General features: G+C 41.3%; 1 protein-coding gene across 6 annotated transcripts in view; it reads right to left on the reverse strand.

Annotated features, from left to right (window-relative positions):
- Positions 1-23,917, reverse strand: part of KCNMA1 (potassium calcium-activated channel subfamily M alpha 1) — an 879,212-nt gene that overhangs the window by 30,553 nt on the left and 824,742 nt on the right. For all 6 annotated transcript variants that reach the window (XM_054034181.1, XM_054034180.1, XM_054034184.1 and 3 more), the window contains 2 exons: positions 6,187-6,300; positions 2,893-3,023 (listed from right to left, as the gene is read on the reverse strand). In XM_054034181.1, coding sequence (XP_053890156.1) covers positions 2,893-3,023; positions 6,187-6,300 — 245 coding nt within the window. The remainder of the gene's footprint in view (positions 1-2,892; positions 3,024-6,186; positions 6,301-23,917) is intronic.

Here is a 23,917-nt window from a genome sequence, read left to right on the forward strand (position 1 = left end):
ATATTGTTTAACCACTTAAGAATGAATGAAGTTTGACAAAGAATCTTTGCAGAAGAAAGAAGACAGAGATCATGAACAGATATGTCATCGGTAGCTAGATATTTAGAGGGGAAAATCGTCCCATTTACTTTGTGAAGAATAAACTGACTGTGCTCAAAGGAAATGTTTCTAAATTGTAATAGTCCATTGTGAGTTATCTAAGCATAAACACAATTATTCTCTCTTATAATTTATCTTTCTAGTGTTTGCACAATAAAGCAATGGCGTCGTGTCTGCAACATTGCTATCTGTTACTCGGGGAATGCCTGTAATAAATAGAAGGATTAGCCTTTCAATAAGTGAAGCAACAAACAGCAGGGGTTGAATTATGAGACAGTCTTTGGATGAGGATGCTTAGACACCTGATTAAATGGCAATTTTGGGAAGGGAGCTACAGAAGAAATGAAATCAGTGAAACCTAAATGGACCCGATGTTAAAATGTTGTCTGAAAATGACTTGGATCTTTTGGCTTCCATTGTCTAGAAAGCTCTCAGTTATATTTTCATTCTAGCCTTTCATTAGCTGCTTTTAATTACAATAGAACTCCTCAGTTTCAGGAATCTTCTTAGTCTGGTAAGGTGAAAAAAATTTCAAAATGCCAGTTTCGGACCTTCATATTTAAAAGATCCAATGTATTACATGGAAACGCTAAACCTTTTACCCATAAAATTTTTATTAGTGATGGTTTAGAGTTAGAGTTTGGTTGGATACTTATCTGGACTTTCTAAATGTGTCAAGTCTGCAAAATTTGGCTGATGACTCACAAGAACAAGGTATCTCATAAGATTACTGTTACTTCATGCTCCTTATTGGAATAAAATACCATGAGAATAGATTTCCTCATTACATCTGTCTCAAGCTGCGGCTGGAATGGACGGGAGTGTAGTAGAAAGTTTAAAAAAAAAAAAAAAAAAAGGTTAACTGAACTTTTTTGAACCATCAAAAGTTTGGTTTCACTTTTAGGTGAAGGTTAGAGTTGGCTCTTATTAAAAAAAAATATTGGTTTGCCCATCTCTAGCATTATTTGGGGCTTAAGCCAACTGATCTCCAGTGTCATGAAACTAAATTCAGTGGGATGGTCTGAAAGTTTAGGTTCAACTTTACAAAAGACTCTCAACCAGCCCCTAAGTTTGCACAGTCATTTTTACCCACAAAAAAGATTTTATGTGCACAAACAGCATATTGGTCACACAGGTAAATATCAGTTTATGTGCACAACTTGCCTTTCACATGGACAAACTGTCTTTCCCACATGTAAATCAGGAGGCCATAAGTGAGTTTGATCTGTTTAAATTCTATTTTTAAATCAAGGCTGGAAACTAACTTTTTTCAACAGACCCCGATCAGGATCATGAAAGGCACTATTAAAAAACATAATTTACAAAGTAATCATATTATAACAGCTGATACTGCAACAAAAGAGTCTTCTGAAACAGCTGTAGTTAGGATAATCAGGAGTAAACAAGGTCTCCAAAGGGATACTCATTTGAACACTTTAAAATCAGAGGTAGAGTATAACAGGCCTGCTTAATGGAGCTTATCATAAACAACATTTCATATTCTCCTCCATTAATTACATCTCTCTTGCATCTTAGTCATCTACCCCGAGAGGTCTATTTCCATTGAAAAGTATCAATCTGTAAATTGCTAGTGTTAGTTTCCCAGTGTTTCTATAAAAACCCCTAGACTGCTTGCTTTCCATTTGGTCCATTTGCAGAAAGCTGCTCCAACATTAATCTGCTGGCACATAAAGAGTACAACGTTTTTAAATGGAAGTCCTTTAATTGAGTGCCTAAACCAGTTAAAAATGGACCCACTCTAGGTTAAAGTAGAGACTGTATGTATTGAGAGAGTATTCTCTGCCTGTTTTTAAAATAAAATAAAAGAGGAAGACTATTTATTTGCTATGGATGGCCAAAAACTGGTATAGGCAAAATAGCTACTTACTTTGAACTCCACTGAAACTCAAAATAAACCTTATACAAACCTGTTTCAAGGTTTGAAATTGGTTAAAAACAAAACACCCATGTCAATTTCTTATATTTTTGCATTCTTGGTCCCAAATACAAGCAGAAATATTGGAATAACCTGACAACATGCTCTTGTGCAAATTCAGACCCAGAACTGTGAGGTATCCACTCTTTCAAGAAATCCCATTCCCATTGATTTCCAGCCCACTTTTGCAGACCCAAGAGGGTCAGCTGGTTTAATTAAGCTTTGCAGAAGTATCCAAGCTTTTGTCCTCTGATCTGATCTAAACATCCAAACCTTTTGTTTGTTACCTGTCACTATGAACTATCACTTTATGGATGAAGGAGTACAAAAAATAATTAGAAGCTGTAAAATGTGTAAAACACTGAACTGTCAAGGTAGTTATGTTATGCAAGAAGACAATTTCCATATTTTAGAGATAATGCCTTAAATTTCCATGGGTGACTAGTGATTTTGAGTGCTTCCATTTTTGGAAGGCCAGTTTGAGACACCCCGCTGCAAGCCACCAGACTTTCAACTCTTTCTGAAAATAGTTTGCATCCAAAATTACCAGTTGCTTTTGAAGACTTAGGCCAATATACATACCCTATGGTCTGAGAGATTAGTTGCTACAGAGTCTCAGATCGAGATCCTCAAAGGCATTTCAGTGCATAACTCCAACGGACAACAGGAGTTATGCACTTAAATACCTTTGAGGGGAACTGGGGCTCAGTCCACATCCAAAGTAATGATGATGTATGAAGGTCTAAGGGAAGGTATCTTGTTCTTCAGGCTGCATGGTGGCAACGGAGCTGCTACACAGCATCAGTCTCCCATGGTCTGTCTGATGGAGAAGGGGGAGAAAGTTTTGATTTGCTTACAGCGCTCATGAGGGAGTCCAATACACTGACGGCGAATGCAGTTCCACATGCAAATGGCTGTGTAAGATACAATTCTGTGTCTGGGTCGTCGTCATCGTCTTGGTCCAAAAACTGAACGTTTGAATCATTTACTGAAAACAATAATACAAAAATATCATAATATGCTTCTTGGCCCACAGCATGTGACCTTACATACTACACAATCAGAAAGAAAAAGCAACGGCATGTGTCTGGAAACACAGACTTGTGACTTTGACATCACTTAAAATGAAATCAAAGTGGATGTGAAAATATGCACTTAAAAAATCTGTTGGTCCTTATTTTGCTTGTATGAAAGGTGAATATCCCTGTGCCGTAAAAACGACCGTCTTGGCACCACCTGCTCATTTGCCATGGTGCTGACATACATTTTCCATCCGTACAGGCAAGATACAATGGGTAGGGCTGCGCGGATATGCAGTGAACCGTTAATGTCAGGTCCACTTTGTGATATAAACCTTATCCACAAAAACACTGGTTCAACCCAAAGGCATCTGCTACTGTGATTCTTTTCTGATGGACCCGTGTTAATGCAATTGCAGCTCCAAAGAGGGAAGCTCCCCATTCAGCTTGCATCAAGCTTGTCCCACAAAAGCAATACATTGCAATTCTACTACTATCCTACAGTATGGTTTCAGCCACAGCCTCACCGCCCTAGCCATGAATTCTATTCCATGCAGTGTGAGGAAGTATCCACATCAGGTTGCTTTGCAGAAAAGACCAAACAAGGTAACATTTGACATTTAAATTCTCATTGAGTTCCCAGAGTTCATCTCCACCCCTCCCCCTGCCCCCTGCCACTACACACAGCTTGATATAAATCTTATCAAGCAGATGATATTTGATTAAGTCTTTTCTTTTCCATATTAGGACTCCTCAGTCATAAAAGTGCAGACTGATCATTTGTGTCACCAAAGATGCTTTTGAAATTATTAAAAATTAAATGACAAATTACTTTCAATTCCCATCCAGGTCTGAGAAATTATCAGTTTTGCAGCATCTGATAGTGTGGATCTTGAATACTTTTATTGTCTCATAGTTATTGGAAATTCCCTGTATTTATTTTTTAGTAGACAAGGATGCTCCTAAAAAGCCAAATCCTAGTGCCATTGACTTCAATTGGATCACTCTCTATCTAGAAATATGCCTGCCATTCTGAACTATCATTTTGAGACAGTTACTTTTATTTGATCAGACTACCCATTATTCAACAGCTATCGTCTACTAGTATAGTATTGCACTATTCATGCAAGGGCGTCAAAGAGCTCTACAAGTATAAACAATGCCTATAATATAACAGCCCTGTGAAGAAGATAAGCATTATTATCCCCATTTTACAGATGGGTAAATTAAGGCACCAATTGGCTGTGACATAACCAAGGTCAAACTGAGTCAGTAGTAGAGTTGGGAATAGAACATACAATTCCTGATTCCTCATCCCCTGCCATAACCACTAAAAAGTAACATCTCTCAGAACTATATACAGTCACAGGTTACATTATATGGTGTAGATGAATTTCATCCTGGTAAATAGCTCCATCTACACTATATCTTGCCCAGTGGCTGTCAATTTATTCTTGGGCTCCTAAGCAAAATATTGTTGAAAGTCTGTTGTACCATTTCAAAATTCACTTTTTGAAAAGACTGTGCCTTTGTTTAATTTGCTAGCTGAGGAGAGGAACTATAAACAGCAGTACTCTTTTTCTACTTTTATCTGGCAGACTTGTAAGACTAATACCTGACTTTGACACAGACTTTCTAACAGTACGTAGTGTCAGTTTCCAACTTACACCAAATCTTCTGTGAATTCTACAAGTGCAGTTTAAGCCTGAATATATCTTTATCTTCCTGATGCAAGTTAGTCTGCTATGATTTTTTGAAAGGTCTCCTGGCTAGATGGGGGTAGGTTTAAGAGCGCAGCACTGCACCACAGGAAATGCTAATCAAACCCTGCTCTGAGCCCCTTGTGAAATCTCATTTTATTGAGAGAGTGCAACATAGAAGCTTTGCTGCTTTAGCTTCAGAGCCTGAGAAAAGGTCTACCCACAAAAAAAAACAGAACAAACAACTTAAGGGAAGGTATGATATCAGGGTTTCTTTTTCAAAATCTTTTATTTCTTTTTTTACTTCCTGTGAGAGCTAAGGCATGTCAGTCAAATTGACAATAGACTGAACTAAAAAGAGGTGTGTGGGGGGAGGTAGGCCAAAGAAAATGAATTGGTGAGAAGATGCTATGGAAACAGCCGACAGGTCAGACCAGTGTGATCAAAGGTTTACTGATGCTGCGTGAAAAAGAAATCATTAAGAAAGGCCAGAACAAGACAGTCAATTTCTACTAAAACCACAAATAAAACCCATTCAAAGCAGTGCCATGAGGGTAGCCCCTCTGATACAGCCAGATAAATAAAGAAAAAGCTGATGATGGTAGGAACAACACCACCAACAACAAAAAAAAGAACAGCGATGTGAAGGAAAAAGGCACTTCTTACCCAGTTCAGTTATCATTAGTATGTGGGTTCCACTGTTTTTTTCCTGACTGATTGAAACCAAAGGCAGAAGTTTGCCAGGCTTAGCTAATAAGTAAAGTATTTAGGGGTGGGGGAAAGAAAGTACAGAAAGAGAATAAAATAAGGGAGTAAGACAGGTAAGGCTCTAAAAAAAAAATAAAACTGAAAAATAAAAAGGACAAAGGACCACAAATCAAGTTTGTATTTGCCATGAAAACTTCTGCACTTCACATCACAACAACTTGACAACATGAATATCCAAAGCTAGAGTGGAAATCATACCCAGGTAACCAGTTGCCCCATTCTCAAGGGTAACAAGTGTCATGTCACTATGCAGTGATTATGCAATATTAAACAAGTTTTGGAGCATGAAGGGTTAACTAAGTAGCCTTTTAAAGGCAGAAGGGAAGTCTGCTGGCATCTTACACAACTTTTCTTTTTTTTAAAAGAGATTGTCCCAAAGAACCATGCCTGCTTGGTACAATACATTAAGAACAACCTCTTGCCTAATGTAGTGTGTGTTCAAGAACACACAAGGTGAAAACACATAGGGAAGAACTAATTTAGTTATTTATCCAAGTAGAAAGTTTCCCCTAATGTTTCCTCAGCAAGAGTAAATCAAAACAGTTAACTGAAGAGTAAACGTGGTGTCCTTGGCTATGAAATAGGTAACTCTCCTGAGGCCTGTAAAAGCAGATGGAAAAATATATGGGAATGGACATGAAAGGAGTATTTTTGTTTTCCTTACCTAGCTCTGTTATAATAGGTATGTTGGCTCCTGTTGTGATTGAGGGTTGACGTAACAGACCATGGACTGGACTGTTGTCTGGAGATGACCTATCCATTCCTGGTGGCGTAAACCCTAAGGAAGGAATGTCAAACAGTTACAGGATGAACTTCAAGTAGCAAGGCAAACAGAAAAGAATGTAACAAGTCATTTCAGACTGATGCAAATGATGACAACAGACCTTAACATTGCATGAATCTCCTGTGGTAGATTATTGTTCAGAGTGCTACAGGTAGAAATCTTCTATAACTATTTTACTTAACATTCAGCATTGCTGAAATACAGCCCCTCAAGCCTATCAATATTACAGGCATTTTATGCTATAAGACAGCTGGCAACAATTAAAGCCAACGCACTTCTGCTAAACTTGTGAAACAGCAGTTTTTACATCAAAACATGCTAAAACTTTCGGCACAAATGTGATCCTTGTTTTAAAAACTGGAAACAAAATCCAAAGCCATTAATATTTGAGGGTTTTTTTCTTGCTATCAGTATTTCAGAGAACACTAGTAATAAACATCCTTACTTAAGCCTCACGCTGCATTCTAAGGCTTGTTAAATCATCATGTTTGCAGCTTTCAAGAGCTGATGGGTCTGATTCATAAGATTTAGGGGGGAGCTGCAAAGACCTCTGAAGGATTTAGTTACTTTAAGGAGTTTCCAAAAGCATTATGAAGCCCATAGAATTATTAATTTCCATGCTGATCTTGCAGAATCCACATGGCTTCCATTCAGAGCCACCATGAGTCAGAAAGAGCAGGAAGCACTAGTGTGGAAGGAATGGGGAGCGAGACTGACATATGGCAGGTGGGCAGGAGAGAGGGGAAGGACATCTGGAGATAAACAGGAAGAGGTGCACACACTTGGGGAGAAGATGGCATAGAGAGAAAGTGCGGAAGAGCCACATGGGAGGTGAAGGGATGGTCTGGGGTGGAGCAAGGGCCTCTATATGCAGCTTGCATGCTCCACCTGAGTCCCTGCAAGTTCTGCAGGAACACCTGTCACTGAACAGTTCGTAAACATAAAAAGGTAATACCCAGGCACATTATTTTGCTAAGCTGGAGTTACAATGTAAGTGCTGAATCTGTCAATGATTTAAGTAAACCAAAAAACTCTCACAAAAAGTTGGCCTGGAAATTCATTGATATGATATATACTTAAGTCTCCCAGCTTCGAAAAAAGTAGGAAAAATAGAAACATGCATTTAACATCACCATTGTTGCAGTTAGGCTCAAGGACTCCATTTCCTCCTTGCTATGGCAGTATTTTTTTAAGCAGCTATTTGTCTATCCATGAGGCCAAACTATTTTTGCATTATAAATTGTTGAAAAGCCATTAGACTTTGGGCAAATTCTGCCCAGACTAACTTTATGTCTGAGATCCACAGACAGATTTTTGACTTTTTGTCATTACTCGCCTGGACTAGATTTGAATCATCTAGATGCCACCAAGCCCCTGCCTCCCCACACCCCCCAGAGTCAAATTTATTCCTGGTGTAACTCCATTGCCTTCTCACAGCATACAAATTGGTCCACTCAGCTAAAGTCATTCATACATTCATCTGCTATTGACTCCAAAATGAGTTGATACTGTATTTCCATCTGCCCTGTCCTCAATTTTGGCAGTATAAATAAGTCATGAGCTATCAGAGAATCCTTTCATAAATTTATAGCACTTCAAAATGCGATGTCAGTCCCTTACGTGGATTTTTACCTCTTTCTTGGAAGTAATAATCACCACTATCAAACGAGCTTTAACTATTTTAAAATATTAAGTGCACTAATTTTGGCCCCTCAATTGTCCTCTCAGTCTAACACCAGTTTGGCACACGGGGAGGATCTCCAGTTCAGCTCTGTGCTCCTGAGTTAGCAGAGCTTGGGAGAGTTGTAGGAATTACTGCACTCACCCTCCTGGGAAGGGGGGGCTAGAACTCTGTTTTGTTCTGAAGCTACTTTGGCCTTTTGTCTAAGATCAAGTGTGGTGTCAATTTAACACACACTCTGATGCAACAAATATTGCTGAGAGACCATCCTACCCCTGCAGGGAAATGGATTTTCTACCGTAGGCCTTCTCCACTTCTAACTCTTGTGATCCTCCAGGAGACTCCAGCATGAACTGTGCCCTGCCATCTGGAAGAAAGCTCCCAGCAGCACAAGGCCTGTGAGGATGGGCTAAGTAAAAGCAGGGGTGAAAGTGAGCCGGTAGCAGGGCTGGCTCCAGGCACCAGCTTAACAAGCAGGTGCTTGGGGCGGCCAAGGGAGAGGGGCGGCACCTGCGGCAATTCAGGGGCGGCAGGTCCCTCACTCCCTCTAGGAGCGAAGAACCTGCCGCTGAACTGCCGCCGCCGATTGTGGCTTTTTTGTTGTTGTTTTGCTTGGGGCGGCAGAAATGCTGGAGCCGGCCCTGGCCGATAGGTACCGGTAAGAACACGCACCGGCCCATACCCAGAGAGAAAGGGCAGCGAAGTTAAAGCGCTGCCATGGCAGTGCTTTAAGGACAGTCCTTTGCCGCGGCAGCACTTTAACGTCGGCGGGGGGAGGGGGGTTGCAGCAACGTTAAACCGCTGCCATGGCAAAGGGCCCTGCAGCACTTTAATGTCAGTGCTCCCCCCTCCCCCACAGCCCCCCGTAGCCTCCGGCGGGCGGGGGCGCGGGGGGACAAAGGGAGCAGTTGCCCTGTGGCTCGGTGATTTAAAAGGGCGCAGCAGTGGCGTCCGGAGCCCTGGGCCCTTTAAATCAACACGGGAGCCCCAGGCAGCGCGGGCCAGGCAGCCTGAAAGGGCTGGTTGGGGGATGCTGACCCCCAGCCCACCACCCTTCCGCCCAAGGCCCCGCCCTTTATGGGGGCCAGAGCGCGCCCCCCCCCCAGCCCGTACCGGAAAGTGGCCTAACTTCACCCCTGTATAAAAGGGAGGGAAAACTGTGGCGAGAGGCTCTGAATGGTGATGGGGAGGGGAGGCAAAGTCATCTCAATGCCTTCCACAGATTTGAAAGGCACAAATTCCCACGTGGGAATTTAAGCACAGCAATACAATTCCAGTCATCAATGGTGATTCGGATAAAACAGATTTCTTCAAGGCAGGTGGAAGTGATGAGTATGCCAGAGTATTTAGTTTTACTCAATGTACTACTTACTCATTGTATTGAAATCAGTTCTACTATGCCACCATGGAAAAAAGCAGATTGCATGCCCAGTTGATTTCTGTATGATAGTCTCTATCATGGCCAAATCCCATGTATGAGTAACAGCCATTCAAGAACTTTTAATGACATGATACCTCACCCACTCCGGGCTACATCATAGATCTATGCTGTGCTCTGACTCATACTGGCCTACCCAGACTTTTCCAAGGAGCCCTCTCAAGATTCAAAAGAGCTGGTAGATTAATTACGGATTGAGAGTCCTGTCTCAGGACTTTGCAAGGGGCAGCAGTGGTATTTCTGGAGATGTGGATGCTGGGATTGGGCTGCTGTCTGTTGTTGACTCCTCTGTTGGTGTTTTGTATACTTTCATGTTCTGCAGTAGGGGGCATGATGTGAGACATCAGCTCTTCAAAACACAAGTGGCAACAGACAATGAGAGAGCGCTGTATGTGCACTGAGGCAGCTGGGTCCACTGGAGAATTACAGCTCAGCGTGACTTGCAGCAAGTCGCCTAACCTCACACTGATTTGAGGGTAGAAAAGGCTAACCTTCTCCCCACAAGCCCTTGAGGCATTGGGGTGGGCAGTGTTAGCATGAGACACCACTGTTCAGACCATCCTCAAAGGCTTCTTTTCTCTCTTTTCCCTAGAGGCTTTTCTTCCCAGTCCAACACTGTGTCTACTACAATTTTTCAATGAATCAGGCCCTTCAGATTGTATAACTAGTCAGTAGCTTCCTGCCAGCTCAGAGGAAAATGTAAAGACTCAGTGTAACATGCCTCTAAATGCATGACTCCCTCCACTCTCCCTAGAAGGCTATTTGTAGCCACCTCTCTCTAACCCCTCAAATATTTGTCTTCCTAGGATGGTGTTAGGAGATGGAAATAAAGGTGCCATTTCTGTTAGGCACAGACTGTCAGGAGCTCTGTAATTGCACATTGCACACACAGTGCATTCTGTATGAAATGCAGGAAGCATGTTAAAGGGATTTTGTTTTCTCCATGAATGAAAAATAATCCTGAACCTTAATATTTTTTCCTCGATGGTTTTGGAAGATGTGAGAAATATCCACAACTTTATTTCCCTGACAGTGCTTAATTTGAATTGGCTGTTTACACAACTAACAAATCTGGAATATTTTCAGCAAAAGAAAAATCAGAAAATGTAGGGATTTGGGGTCTGTATCTGCCTATCCACCAAATCCTTATCCCAACCTTTAGGACATGTCCTGTTTGCAGCCTGCCTCCCACCCATAACATAAATTTTAGATGCTGTCTATTTTCTTCCACCAAAAAAAAGTGAAGGAAAACTAAACTGTTTTATCAGAACTTTCATTTAAAGGCATGGAAAACTACAAGTGACAGCTGTGCCAATTCAGTGAATGTGATGTTTTTGAATTTCTTCAATTTGACAAGTAAACACCTTAAATCGGTAATGCTATATGCATAATACATGGCCTGTATTTTGACATCCATCATCAAATGCTGACTTGAGAAAATACAGGTTGTACGTCAAGGAATAGCACCCATAAAGCAGGGAGAAATTCAGGTCACAGGGTATTAGGAAAACTATTTTATTACAGAACCAGAAACAAGCTAAGGCACCAGATTTCAGATCCATTTTCGGCTGTGAAAAGATGCAATTTCTTTGGACAGAGCCTTCATTTAGAAATGACCTGCTTTCCTCACAGCCCCTTTTCACTTTCCTTATTGCATTTTCTCCTTCGGTTTTCCAAATCGTGTTCCATTGACATTCATAAACCCACTGAACCAGTGCAGGTGGTTATAGTGATCTTCCTAACTGCAGTGCCATACTTGTTCTACAAACACCACCAGGGGCCTGAGCTACAATTGCAGGATAGGGTGAAATTCACATTGCCCATGAGTACATGAAATCTGAGTGAGACAACGTAATTGCAGATGGAGAAGGATGAAATTCTCTTCCCCACAACTAGGAGGTATGGTGCTATTGTGCAACTAGTTTATGGCAGCTTCTACACCTAACTATGAACCAGCAGTAGCAGTCATCATAGCCTGCCTAGCTTATGCAGGGTTTGTGGCCACTGAATCAACAGTAGATGACCCAGTGGCTGTATTCCGACTACTCCTCAGTCTGCCCACAATCCATCACTACATATTCCTGGAGAGAGATCTTCCAGTGAGCAACTTACAGGAGGGTCCTTCCCCATGGGGCAATAAACATGTCCTTTCTGTTGGATTTATAGACCTGCTTGCAGAAGGTTTGCCAGAATTTGAATTCAGTAATGAATTTGGCCCTTGGATGTACACTGCAAGGCTTCCACTGACTTCATTGGGTGAGCGCATGTCCAGGGGCACAATTTGGCCCTTTTAATTTATAACATGCTTTCCATTCAGAAGGATCACATAGTCCCTTACAAATTGATTTTACTAACTCTCCAGTCAAGTAATCATTTAATCCAGAACTGAGGTACAGTCAGTTCTAAGGTGGAATGCTGTAAGTGTTTAACAGCGCAGGCTCTAATAAATTTGTTAGTCTCTAAGGTGCCACAAGTACTCCTGTTCTTTTAACAGCGCACAGTAACACAACATGGTTTTTAAGATGAATGTTTATTTAACTGCAACTGCAGGTAAGCAGGATTCAGTTTTCCAAACTGAAATTTAACTAGATTGCCAGGGCTAAAGGCTATACTCTTGCTTGTCATTAAAATGCCAGGCATACCTATGGTGCTGATTAAAAAATAATACTCTAGTGAACAGTGCTTGGGATTTATGAGGTAATAGATTAAAGACTGCAGAAACGTAATTTTTTTTTAAAAAGTTATAACTATTGAGAACTCTGAGAAGTAAAAAACAACAATCATATTTTGAATATAGATAATCAGTGTGCAAGTGATGAGCTTCTAAGCAGTGAATGGACAAGATACCATCAGTGGCAGATTAATAATTTTGCCGCCCCTAGGCCGGGAAATAATTGCCGCCCCAACTCCGCCCTTTCCCCGCCCCCATTCCAACCCCCTCCCCAAAGTCCCCGCCCCAACTCTGCCCCCTCCCTTCCCCTATTGGATCCCTTCCCCAAATCCCCGCCTCTTCCCCCAGCGCGCGGTGTTCCCCCCCCTCCCTGCCGCGCGAAACAGCTGTTTCGCGGCGCAAGCGCTGGGAGGGGAGAGAAACAGGATGGGCTGCCGGCTTGCAGAGGAGGCGGAGGTGAGCTGGAGCAGGGGGGCGGGGCGCAGAGGGGAGCTTCTGCCCCTGCAAATTTGCCACTCTAGGCCTAGGCCTTGTCAGCCTAGGCAATAATATGGCGCTGAAGTCTGGAAGTCACTCAGTCAGGCCATCTCTACTTGAAGTGGTAGATACTACAAACACAGAAGTTTTACTTTATGTTTTTACTGTGGGACAGAACAGCGTCACATTTGGCTGTGAAGTTCATAGGCTCCAAGGAAGTCTTTTCACAGTTTACATTTACATAACATTGTCCTTTATGAGTTTCACTTTGAATTTTGGTGTGTTTGAACCTGAAACTCAAAGTGAAACCCATCTGAAACTGCCTAAGTTTTGTCTGATTTTGGCTCAAAACCATGCAAAACCACACATAATATCCACCCGGAGCCATAGAGCAGGTCAGGTTTACCACAAGTTTACACAAAACATAAAACCACAGGAAGGGTTTAGATTTGCAGAGCTCCATTTGGAGATCTCTGTCTGTTCTCTACTGCTCCCTTCCCCACACATTAATTTAACTAAGATGAGATGCAATCCTCTGATGTCTGCTAGGATAGGATTATTATTCCTGGAAATGGCAAACACGACCAATGTTCCCCCAGATGAAATTTCCACACACTGTGGCACCAAGCACAATTTTACTGAAATTATAATTCTTTTTGGTAAAAAGGAAACCAAGTGAAAGTTCACTTGTTGACTTTCTCATCCAGATTTTTCAATGCTACAGCAATTTTTGAAAGGATCTGATCACAGTTTTGTCTAGGTCACTGAATTTCTTTGCCCTAGAATGTTTTTTTTTACTTGATAATTCCTAATATACAATACAGTATGTGCATTGGCATACAAAAATATACTTTGAGAGTCTTAATCAGTGTCTTCTTATTAGTGTCATCTTATTCGGTCTCTAATGTCTAAGATAATAAGCAAACACTTTTGCAATAATAAAACCTGGAAATACAATTGTTTTAATCAGTCTCTGCATTGCATGAAGAGCAAAATGGCAGGAACCCATGAAGTCATAAGGAGGGGAATGATGCTTATATTGCTTGTACCCTTCCATCGCGCAGCTGCATCCCCGCCATGTCTTTTACAAGTACAGCAAATCTCTTATGGAAATCTGCAGACAGAATGGGAGACACATCTTGTGAGGCAAAGTTATTTGTAAAGTGCACTGAATATCTCTAATGTAAGGCACCACAGAAATGCAAATATTTTTATAATGCAGAGGGAGGATTGTAAGATTGCTGGTGCAAGCAGGCCACAAGAAAGATGAAGACTAGGGCGTTTCCAAACTATAGCACAGTCTGGATCACATCTTAATAGAAAGATTGGCTAGTGGCTATTTCCCCCTCCCATTTGCAATCCCATGATGAGGTAATACTAGGGTTACCATATTTCAGCGAGCAAAAAAGAGGACGGGAGGAGCCCCGCCCCTGCCCCTCCCACTTCCCGTCCCCCCTGACCTCCCAACCCTCCCCCCGTTCCTTGTCCCCTGACTACCCCCTCCTGGGACCCCTGCCCCTAACTGCCCCCCAGGACTCCACTCCCTATCTAAGCCTCCCTGCCTCTTGTCCCCTGACTGCCCCAAACTTTATCCACACCCCCACCCCCAGACAGACCCCTGGGACTCCCACGCCCCATCCAACCACTCCCCACCCCCTGACAGCCCCCCCCCCAGAACTCCCAACCCATCTAAACCCCTCTGCTCCCTGTCCCCTGACTGCTCCGATCCCTCTCCCCACTCCTGCCCCCTGACAGCTCCCTCCCAGAACTCCCAGCCCCCTACCCCCCTGCTCCTTGTCCCCTGACTGCCCCCTCCTGGGACCCCTGCTCCTAACTGCCCTCCAGAACCCCACCCCCTACCTAAGACTCCCTGTTCCTTGTCCCCTAACTGCCCCCTCCTAAGACCCCCCCCCCAACTGCCCACCAGGACCCTACCCCCTACCTGTACCCTGACTGCCCAAAACTTTCTCCACTCCCCCCAAAAGCCCCCCCCATTTCTTGAGTGCCCCCTCCAGAACCTCCCTGCCCCTTCTCCTGCCCCCCCTTACCCTGCTGCTCAGAACAGGGTGTTGGGCTCTGTGCCAGCCGGACACGTGGCTGCACTCCCCAGCACAACAAAACCCGGTCCCTGGCCCTGCACAACAAAACCCGGTTCCTGGCCCTGCACAGTGCTGCCGGCCGGACCGGGTTGCAGGGGAGAGCTGCCCTTGTATCAGCACAAAGTGCTCTCGCTCCCGTTTTGCTACGCTGCATGGCAGAAACCGCTCCCAGTTGCAAAAGGGGAGGGCTGCACTTTGTGCTGAGACACTTGCTCAGAATGCAGGGCGGAGCTCCTCTCCAGCTGCTCCTGAGTCCAGCCCGGGACTTTCCTGCAGCCCTCCCAGCCACTCGCTCTGCCGGGGGAGGGGGGAAATCCCGGACATTGTGAGTGCTTTACAAATTCCCCCCGACGCTATTTTTAGCACAAAAAGGAGGACATGTCCGGGTAAATCCGGACGAATGGTAACCCTAGGCAATACCCCACTGCCAACTACAGATCTTGCCTTCATGGAAAAGCACAATATTTAGGTAGTTGCACAGTCTTAGATGCACTATTGATGTTACACTTTTTGAAGAAAGTTAATTGCACTATTGCCTTTTCATGTACTTCCTTTCCAGTCTGTTCTGTTCCCCTTTCTACTACCCTGTACCTGCTTCTCTAACACTGTGCTCGTTTTCTCCTCCTGGCCTTTTCTCTCTTGTTAGGGTCTGCTTTCTGGTGGATGCATTCCCTGTGGACAGCTCCTATTTCCTCACCACCCATGTGCCAGTGACGCTGGATTGGCACCAGCTGTTTTTACACACACCCAGGTTCTTTTTTGCCATGAAGAACCCCAAGAGCTGTAGAAGTAGCTGGAAACAAGGAGATCAGCCAGTACCACATGGCCATTCAAACTTTCCTTGGACCAGCAGCAAATGCAGTAATTCAAAATCCTATATATGCCACGTGGTTGTTGATTTAACATTACTGTGAGAAAATCAGAATCCCTCACTTTTTTCCTATATAAATTCTCAACCTTAATGTTGAATCTGTAGTTTTTCCTCTCACTCCCCTTTTAACATATATTGGGTTTCTAGAGATTGGGGTCCATTGCATGTGGGCTGTGAACACTGTTATTTTAGTTTTTACTGGGTTTAAAGTTAGAAGCATTTATTTAAGTGCAGAAATTTGCAGCTATATTGCTTATGGACCAAATCCACCCTGCTTTACTCACATACGTAATTCTGTCACATTAGCTTTGGTGTTGGAAACCAGTGTGCTATGTTAAACTAGTCAAATAAATTAGGCCATATCAGCAGGTTTGCAGAGACAGGTATTCAATAAGAAGTTGTAAAATAGAAAGCTCCCAGTTAAAAATGACCTATAAATACATGTTCAGGAAACATCCTACATTACATTATGTACCAGATAAAGTAAATGTCTCCTTAGTGAAAAAGAGGGGCAAAGCCAGATGTGATAGCAAGCTAAGATCAATAAAAATATTTTGATAAATAAATGTAACTGCTATTTCACTTATGATTGGCAACTGCTGAAACATAAATTATACAAATTTCCCATAGCTGCTTATGGGAAAATTATGCAGATTAGCATTTGATTAGGCTTATATCATGAGACTCAATTTGGACTTTTAATCTATTAAGCTCCAATAAATGAGGAATCTGAATAGCTCCCCTGAGCAGCAACAGTAATAACCACAGCAGTCATTTTTTGCAACATGTGTTCCAACAATTTCCTTAGCAGATGAAATTAAGAAAACTCCACGTCTCTGAGTACAATTACTTTGTAACTTCTGCAAAAATTTCAGGTGTATGCAATTGGGAAATGGATTCGTACAAAGTGCTTAAACAGACATTTTGTGAACATCAACATCTGTCATTTTATGCTAGCAATATTGTTTTCCTATCAATTTGGACTTATTTATGGTTAACTTTATGGTTGACTTCTTGGTCTGCATGGGTGAAATAGCAGACTTGGAAATTACTAGAGGCAGAACTAAGCTGGAATCCTAGAGTAAAACCCTATTATGTGCCATATTTGATGGGTCGGAACCAAAATCCCAGATCCAAGCCTGTTCAGATTTTGGGACAGTTTGGATTCAGAGCAAGATAACTTCTAACATGTACTCCAACTATTCTCCATAGGGTTCCTGGCACACTTACTATAATCTATATACAGGGTTCCAAAAATTCTCCAACCTGCAGTTGTATTATAAAACTGCCAGCAAATGTTCCCTACCAAACAGTGCATAGCACCAATATTTCCGTTCTGTCGGAGATTATGTTGAGCGTCTAAATTGTTCTTTGCTTTGTACCTATGTCTCAGCCAAACACTGTGACCAAGTTTTGGTAGACAAGATATGCAAGCACATAGTCAAATGCCAGTCAAGAATTTTTGGACCATGAGATAAAAGGCCCAGCTTGAAACACCCAAATATTGTTCCCTAAAGCTAAGTGATTATACAAAAGGACATGGATTTAGTGATGTGCTTTTGTGTAGGAGTATTTGTAAAGGAAGGCACAATGATGCAGTATTTATCCCCATCACTTTAGCTTTCAGTGTAGTGGTTGGCCTAAAACAAAGATTTTGCACAAAGCCAGAATTCCTACAGACCTGCTGTCATAGTTTAGAGAAATACATCCCATGGCCTTTTCCACTCAGATAGCGGCTTACATAACACAAAGGCTTCAGAACGTCTGTGCTGACTAGGGCATTTAACATTATGTTATTTATGTGAAAACTAATGCTAAGGCTTTCTGAGCTATGTCAATGATACAATCCCAATACTTTAACATAGTGCTATCACAGAATATTTTCACATAGCCTATGATAAATTAGGTGGATGTACTGCAGACAGGAAGGAGGAAGGATGGGGGAATTTATTTGTTGTCCTCTTTAAACTAAAAACTTCTTGCTCAAGAATGTAGGTGTGACTCTAATAGCCCCTCAATGCCCACGGGAATCAGAACAGCAACTCCTAGTATGCCTAAGAAACTCACTACACTTAACAATGCTGTCATGGTCTTTGCATGGGTAAAGAACATTGTATAAGGTATCATATGAAAATTCATATCAGTCATCATAATCATTGTGAGATGTCTATATGGGTAACAATTAAAAAGTTGTACGCACATACTAAAAATATGCTCAAACCATGAAACCAGGCAGGGCTGGTAAACAAGTTTGCCCCAGCCAAAGGAATGTTGATTTGCCTGTCTGCTTAGGTCTCAAATGTAATTGGAGCAGGGTAGGCCAAAGACAATGGAAATTACACTTGCATCTGAAGTCAACAATAAAAGAAAATTAATAAGAGGATGAGAAAAGGGGAACAAACAGCAAGAATACCTTTGAAGAGTTACTGAACTGTAAGAAGGGGGTGGGGGGAAGACATTGTGGTTATCCAACACTGACGGAACAAAGAGATCAGCAGCACCTTTTGTAACATGAATGGAGGATGTCCAGCCATATGGGTTGGTGACTTTAGGTGAGAAACTGCCTTAGACAGGGATTGTAACCTGGTAAGTTCTGGTCACTAGAAACATGTTATAGTTTTGTTTTATTTGTAACCATTTTCTGTTTCTACTATCTTCACTTAAGTATCACTTAAATCTCTATTCTGTTTAATAAACTTATTCTTGGTTTTACCATAAGTTCTTCCCAGTGCAATACATTAAAGTGTGAATCCTCAGCTGATCTAATAGGCTGTATGACAGTGTATTCTGTCTCTGTGGAGACAGCAGATTTGGCAATTTTTTTGCATGTCCAGTGACAGGGGCTGCGTACTGCAGAGGAACCCTTTTCAAGAAGGTTCAGGGATTGGACAGCACCTGAAGTTAACCTGCAAGGTTTTCAGGAGATTGTTAGGAGAGCTAACAGACTGGAGCACTGGGGATCAGAGATTAGCTCCAACAAGTCTCTCTTTCTCGCTAAGGCAGGGGGTAAGTTGACTCATAGCCTTGAACTCCCTGAGGAAGAATTGCAGGAGGCACTACCACATGGAAAATGAGAGCTTTTGTGAAAACTTTAATTTGGTCATGGAAGAGCACCCAACTTACACAATTTGGAATGGATGTAATGACAGTCAGGGAATATTTTCGCAATATCTGACACAAGGTGCATTCCAAAGGCAAAGATATTTGCACTTCCAAAGTATTTTTATAATCTCCATGTATAAAAGCTCGCTCTGTCAAAGATAATATAGCAGTATGCAGTCAAGAAGTGATCTCCACGAAAAGAAATTATGCCCATCCTCTACTACAGAAGTGCACACTTTTGACTAAACCCTCATATTTGCTCTAACCTTGTCCTGTATTGTTCAGCCCAATATATTATCTCTGTACATTGGATCATATTCCACAGTTCTGGAAAACTCCAGTCTCAATACCAAATACTAAAATTGATGTTAGCTACAGTAACTGTTGATTATTACTGACTGCAACATAGAAATAGCACACAAAGCAGGTTTTTTTTAAAGCTTAAAGTCTAAAATGTGACTATGAAGATTCTATAGTTATGCCCTCTGTGGGCAGCTGGGCATATACTAGAGTAGCCTTAAGGGTGATCTAATCTACATTGGCCCTAGAATCAGGGAGTAAGAAGGATACCATCTCCAAGGAGCAGCCAGACCATAAAATAGTATTCACAGATGGCATTATTTGCTGGCTTTAGCATCTGTTTCCCTCATTCAGTGGCTCAAAGCATTCAAGAATCGGGCCCAATGTTTCTAACAGCTTGTGTTGCAAACTCCACACTAGATCTGAAAATCAAGCAGTGTTCTTTCTGCATCAGACAATCTTAATGAACATCCTACAACCACAGCATAGCTACAATTTTGCTCATGATGTAAAATCAGAAGTGAATTCAGTATTAAAGTAATCAATAATTATTTATATTATGATAGCCTCCAAAGGCCCAACTGGAATTCTGGCCCTACACTTCTGATAGCAGACAGATTTAGCTTAGATTTACTCCTCCCACTATTGAGATGCTGCAGTTGTGGGACTGATGTCAGGGAGAAAGCCAGGAGGCTCTATCATTTCATACCCAGACTATACCCATCTCTCAGTGATGTTTGCCCTAGGATAACACACCAGTTTACCTAGACTACTGTTGGAACTTGTTTGTTTTATGATAAATTCCTGACATCTCAATGTTAAATTGGAAATTTCAAGGTACAGAACATAACCGTAGCCATGACAACAAAATTTCAGCTCTATTTTATAAGGAGATTGGAAAAAAATGCACTACATAAATTCTCTCCTAGGACATTTGTGACATTTGCTTCCCATCAGAGGCATGCCTTTTACATGGACATATTATTTGGAATATGGATCTATGTAGTCTGGTGATGGATCTGCTGTGATGAAGAATAATAGCTATTATTGAGCAAGTGTAATTTCTTGTATTGTACTTTGCAGACGATGGTTTATCATCAATTATTTGCTGCAGTGACGACACTGAACTGCTCTAGTGAAATTGTTCAAGGTCACTCATCCATATATGTATTATCTCTGCAAGTGCTAACAGTTGTCAAAACTCATTTCTGTCAATATATTGAGATGACATGTTACATCGGGAACTGATATGTCTGCTAAGAACATATCACTTTTGCAAAGTAACTTTTCTGACTATAACCATAACTTTATGATTAAATCTAATTTAGCAGTTAAAACTTTCAACCTTATGCTTGATCACACATGGAGTAAATGATAGCTATGATACATTGGGCCAAATTCTGGTTTCCATTACACATATCAATGGAGTTGCACCAGTTTAAGTGAATGCAAAATTTGCTCAGTTATAACGAGACAAAGAGAAAAGCATAACACTTAAGCCTGTAATAGAATGTCTACTAATAAAGTAAACAGGAGACCTCATATTGCTAAATTCACACTATTTTGGTTTCCATTATGTTAATTTTTCCCATCTTCACTGAACATTAATCACAGAAATTCATGTAGCTCGTGAAAATGATAGAGTGACTGAAATTATAAAGAGTCTGGTGGCACCTTAAAGACTAACAGATTTATTTGGGCATAAGCTTTTGTGGGTAAAAACCCCACTTCTTCAGATGAATAGCATCTATGCATCTGAAGAAGTGAGGTTTTTACCCACGAAAGCTTATGCCCAAATAAATCTGTTAGTCTTTAAGGTGCCACCAGACTCCTTGTTGTTTTTGTAGATACAGACTAACACGGCTACCCCCTGATACTTGAAATTATGAAGAGTTTCCTAATATCTTTATGGGTTGGGTTTCTTAGCATCTGTCATACAGTTCAAATGACTTTTTACATTTAAAAAGTGCATGCAAAAATGTCTCCGCATCAGCTCCCCAATTGTTTCACGTATATGGGATCCATTGTCTGGCAATACCGAAAGAAGGAGAGGAGACATTTGACATGGGTTTAATTAGGCCGCATCTTTATTATTAGATATCTGGGACTACCTGGCAGATAAAAGTGTACAGTGCAGGTAACCCCATGTTTATTCTGTAATTATCCAGGGGGCTTTTACCAGCTCCCCCTCTTTTTTCATCCAGGTCTCTCCTGCAAATTTATTGCTGGCACCTTACCATCCACCCCACTCATAGGAGGGTAAAAGTGGGCTATAAGAATGGGGGGGTGGCTCCATGCCGTACCAATCATAGGAGTCCCCAACCACCCCCCGTTTGTTCCTTTAGTTCCTTTTAAAAGCCTTTTAAAGTCCTTTTCCATCCATTTATTCAGTCACTGTATACCTTTCCTATGGAGTACCTGCACTGGTCATCTGCCACAAGGAGGCGCCAACAATTAGCTTGGCTGCCTCCTCCCTAAACCCAGTCAGGTTCCCAGACATTTTTTACTGCCCCCTTTTATATTGGCCAAAACAAATGGGCTCCAAAGCTTTACAGGGAACCCCATTGCCAAATACCGTCCCCCCCTCTCTCTTTCCCCCCCTCCCCTGCTTAAAAGTGTAGGGCATTCAATAACCAATGTAGTAGAAATCAAACTGGTAAATGACAACAACAAAAAAAGCCATACTATATTCTTAATGTAGTGAAAATTAACTGACAGCAATAAAATATTTGCCAAGGTATCAAGCACAATAACATCATATTGAAAACACTTTCCCAACAAGCAATTTTTGAATTTATTATAAAAGTATCGGCTATCACTTATGCGTCTAATTACTAACATAGAGTTTAAAAACGTACACCAGCATAATCTCTATAAAGCTTTAAACTACACATATTCACATATGTATCTATTATTATTTATAGCACCTAATGTGTTAACTGGAGAGGAAAATGGATAGCTAAATGTGTGTTAGCTTGCTTGTTTTACTTACAGTAATGACAAATGTAAGTGGAGACATTTGTCTTTTAAAGTAGGGATTTCTAATGTTTCTGAATTTCATCGTCCATATTCCCATTATTACAACTATAAGGATAAAATTTAGAGATGGGCTGGATCTGCAAAATTCAGATCCAAATGGGATTTTCATGTGTTAGGAGAAATTTCAGGAGTGTTTGGATTTGGAATTTTGGAATGGCCTGTTTGAGAAAGAGGGTAAAATATAAAATTTAGAAATTTAGAAACCAAAGCTCTGCACTGGGATTTTGGCTCATGCTTAGTCTAGTCATACTGTACTAATACGTAAGTTACCACCATAAATCAAAGGGCAAGGATGGCTGCCATAAAACCCACATTACCCCTGGAAATCTAGGTTGGATGCATGACGGAGGCCATATAAATAAATGCAGACTTATTGTTTTCCTGCGGATTTTTCTGTTTTTCTATCATTTAAGCTTTCATTTCAAAGCCTAATTACTTGTAAAGATAGCTATAACTTATAGCCCAGGAATGTAAAAGGTATCATGGAGTTAGTCTGGCTGAATGGAACTGGATTTTTGATAGGGCAAACGTAGAATTATTATCTGGTGCCTGAAGGAATGAGATTTCTCCAGCATCTTGATTATCTCTCTAACCATTTGCATTCCCACCCTGGAGTTTCAGAGTTGGCTGGACCGGGCCTAGGGTGACCAGATGTCCTGATTTTATAGGGACAGTCCTGATTTTGGGGGCTTTTTCTTATATAGGCACCTATTACACCCCACCCCCATCCTGATTTTTTACATTTGCTATCTGGTCACCCTAACCAGGGCAAAGACCTTTGGAGTTTTGCCATGGACTTTAGTGGGGTAAGGATTTCACTCTTTGTCTTCACACCATGCATATTGTTGCCACTATACAAATAATTATAAACACATATAAGTGTGTCGGTGTGTATACGATACACAGCTGTAAATAGCTATTTTAATTATGTAAGATGAAGACTTGTGCCCAGAGTGTCAAATTAAATAATTATACATATTTGTGTTCATATATCTATATAGAAAGTTACAATTAAGATTACACTAAGATTTTATTTTAACTATTTTTTCACATTTTTCATTTAAACAAACAAACCAAACCAACTGTCCTTAGACCACAGCTCACAAATTTCTCCCTCTCACTCTCTTTTTAAGTTTGAGAAAATTCCTCCAGCCATTTTTGAATTTTCGGAGTGTGAAAAAATATAAAACAAAATCCAACACTTTTACAGCATATTATTGGCATAACTCAAACACAGCTGAAGAAAAAAGTAAATCCCAAATTAAATCTAGCTAATCATCCATCCCACATGCAAAACATATGTTAAGGCACATATCAGTGCTTTGAGGGCATATTACCTTTCAAGAATTTGGGAGTTTAAAAAAAAAAAAAAAGAAAAAAGAAAAGAGAAATCCTTACATGTTAGAAAGCTGGGGAATTCAGAGTTAAGGCTGCACTTCTCAAACAAGCCAGCCAAACCATCTTAAACTCTATCTTCAGAGATATGTAAGCCTTTATGTTTCCCCCTTTGCAGATAGCGTATTGGGAAATGTGCACCACAAGATAGTTTAAAACATTTGTTTCATACATGGTGTTCATAGCTCCAATACCAAACGTGTTGCTTTGTCACCACACTAACATTTGTTCCATTCCTGTAAGTGCATAATTCTGTGATCTGGGCATATGTGATTTGGAAGCATACTAGCTCTGTGTCTTGTGAAACTTAGGCCTGGTCTATCCTTAAAAGTTAGGCTGACATAGCTACAGTGCTCAGAGGTGTGAAAAATTCACACGCCTCAGCGCCATAGGTATGCTGACCCAATCCCTGGGTGTGAAGACGGACATAAAATGGCACAAACATTCTATGATTAGAATGAAGGCATTCTGGGTTTTGTGTTCATTGATCACATCAAACATGGCCAGATAAGGGAGTGAGAATTTCTGATTTTTGAAC

This window comes from Malaclemys terrapin, chromosome 7, assembly GCF_027887155.1.
Source record: "Malaclemys terrapin pileata isolate rMalTer1 chromosome 7, rMalTer1.hap1, whole genome shotgun sequence".
Classification (NCBI taxonomy): Eukaryota; Metazoa; Chordata; order Testudines; family Emydidae; genus Malaclemys; species Malaclemys terrapin.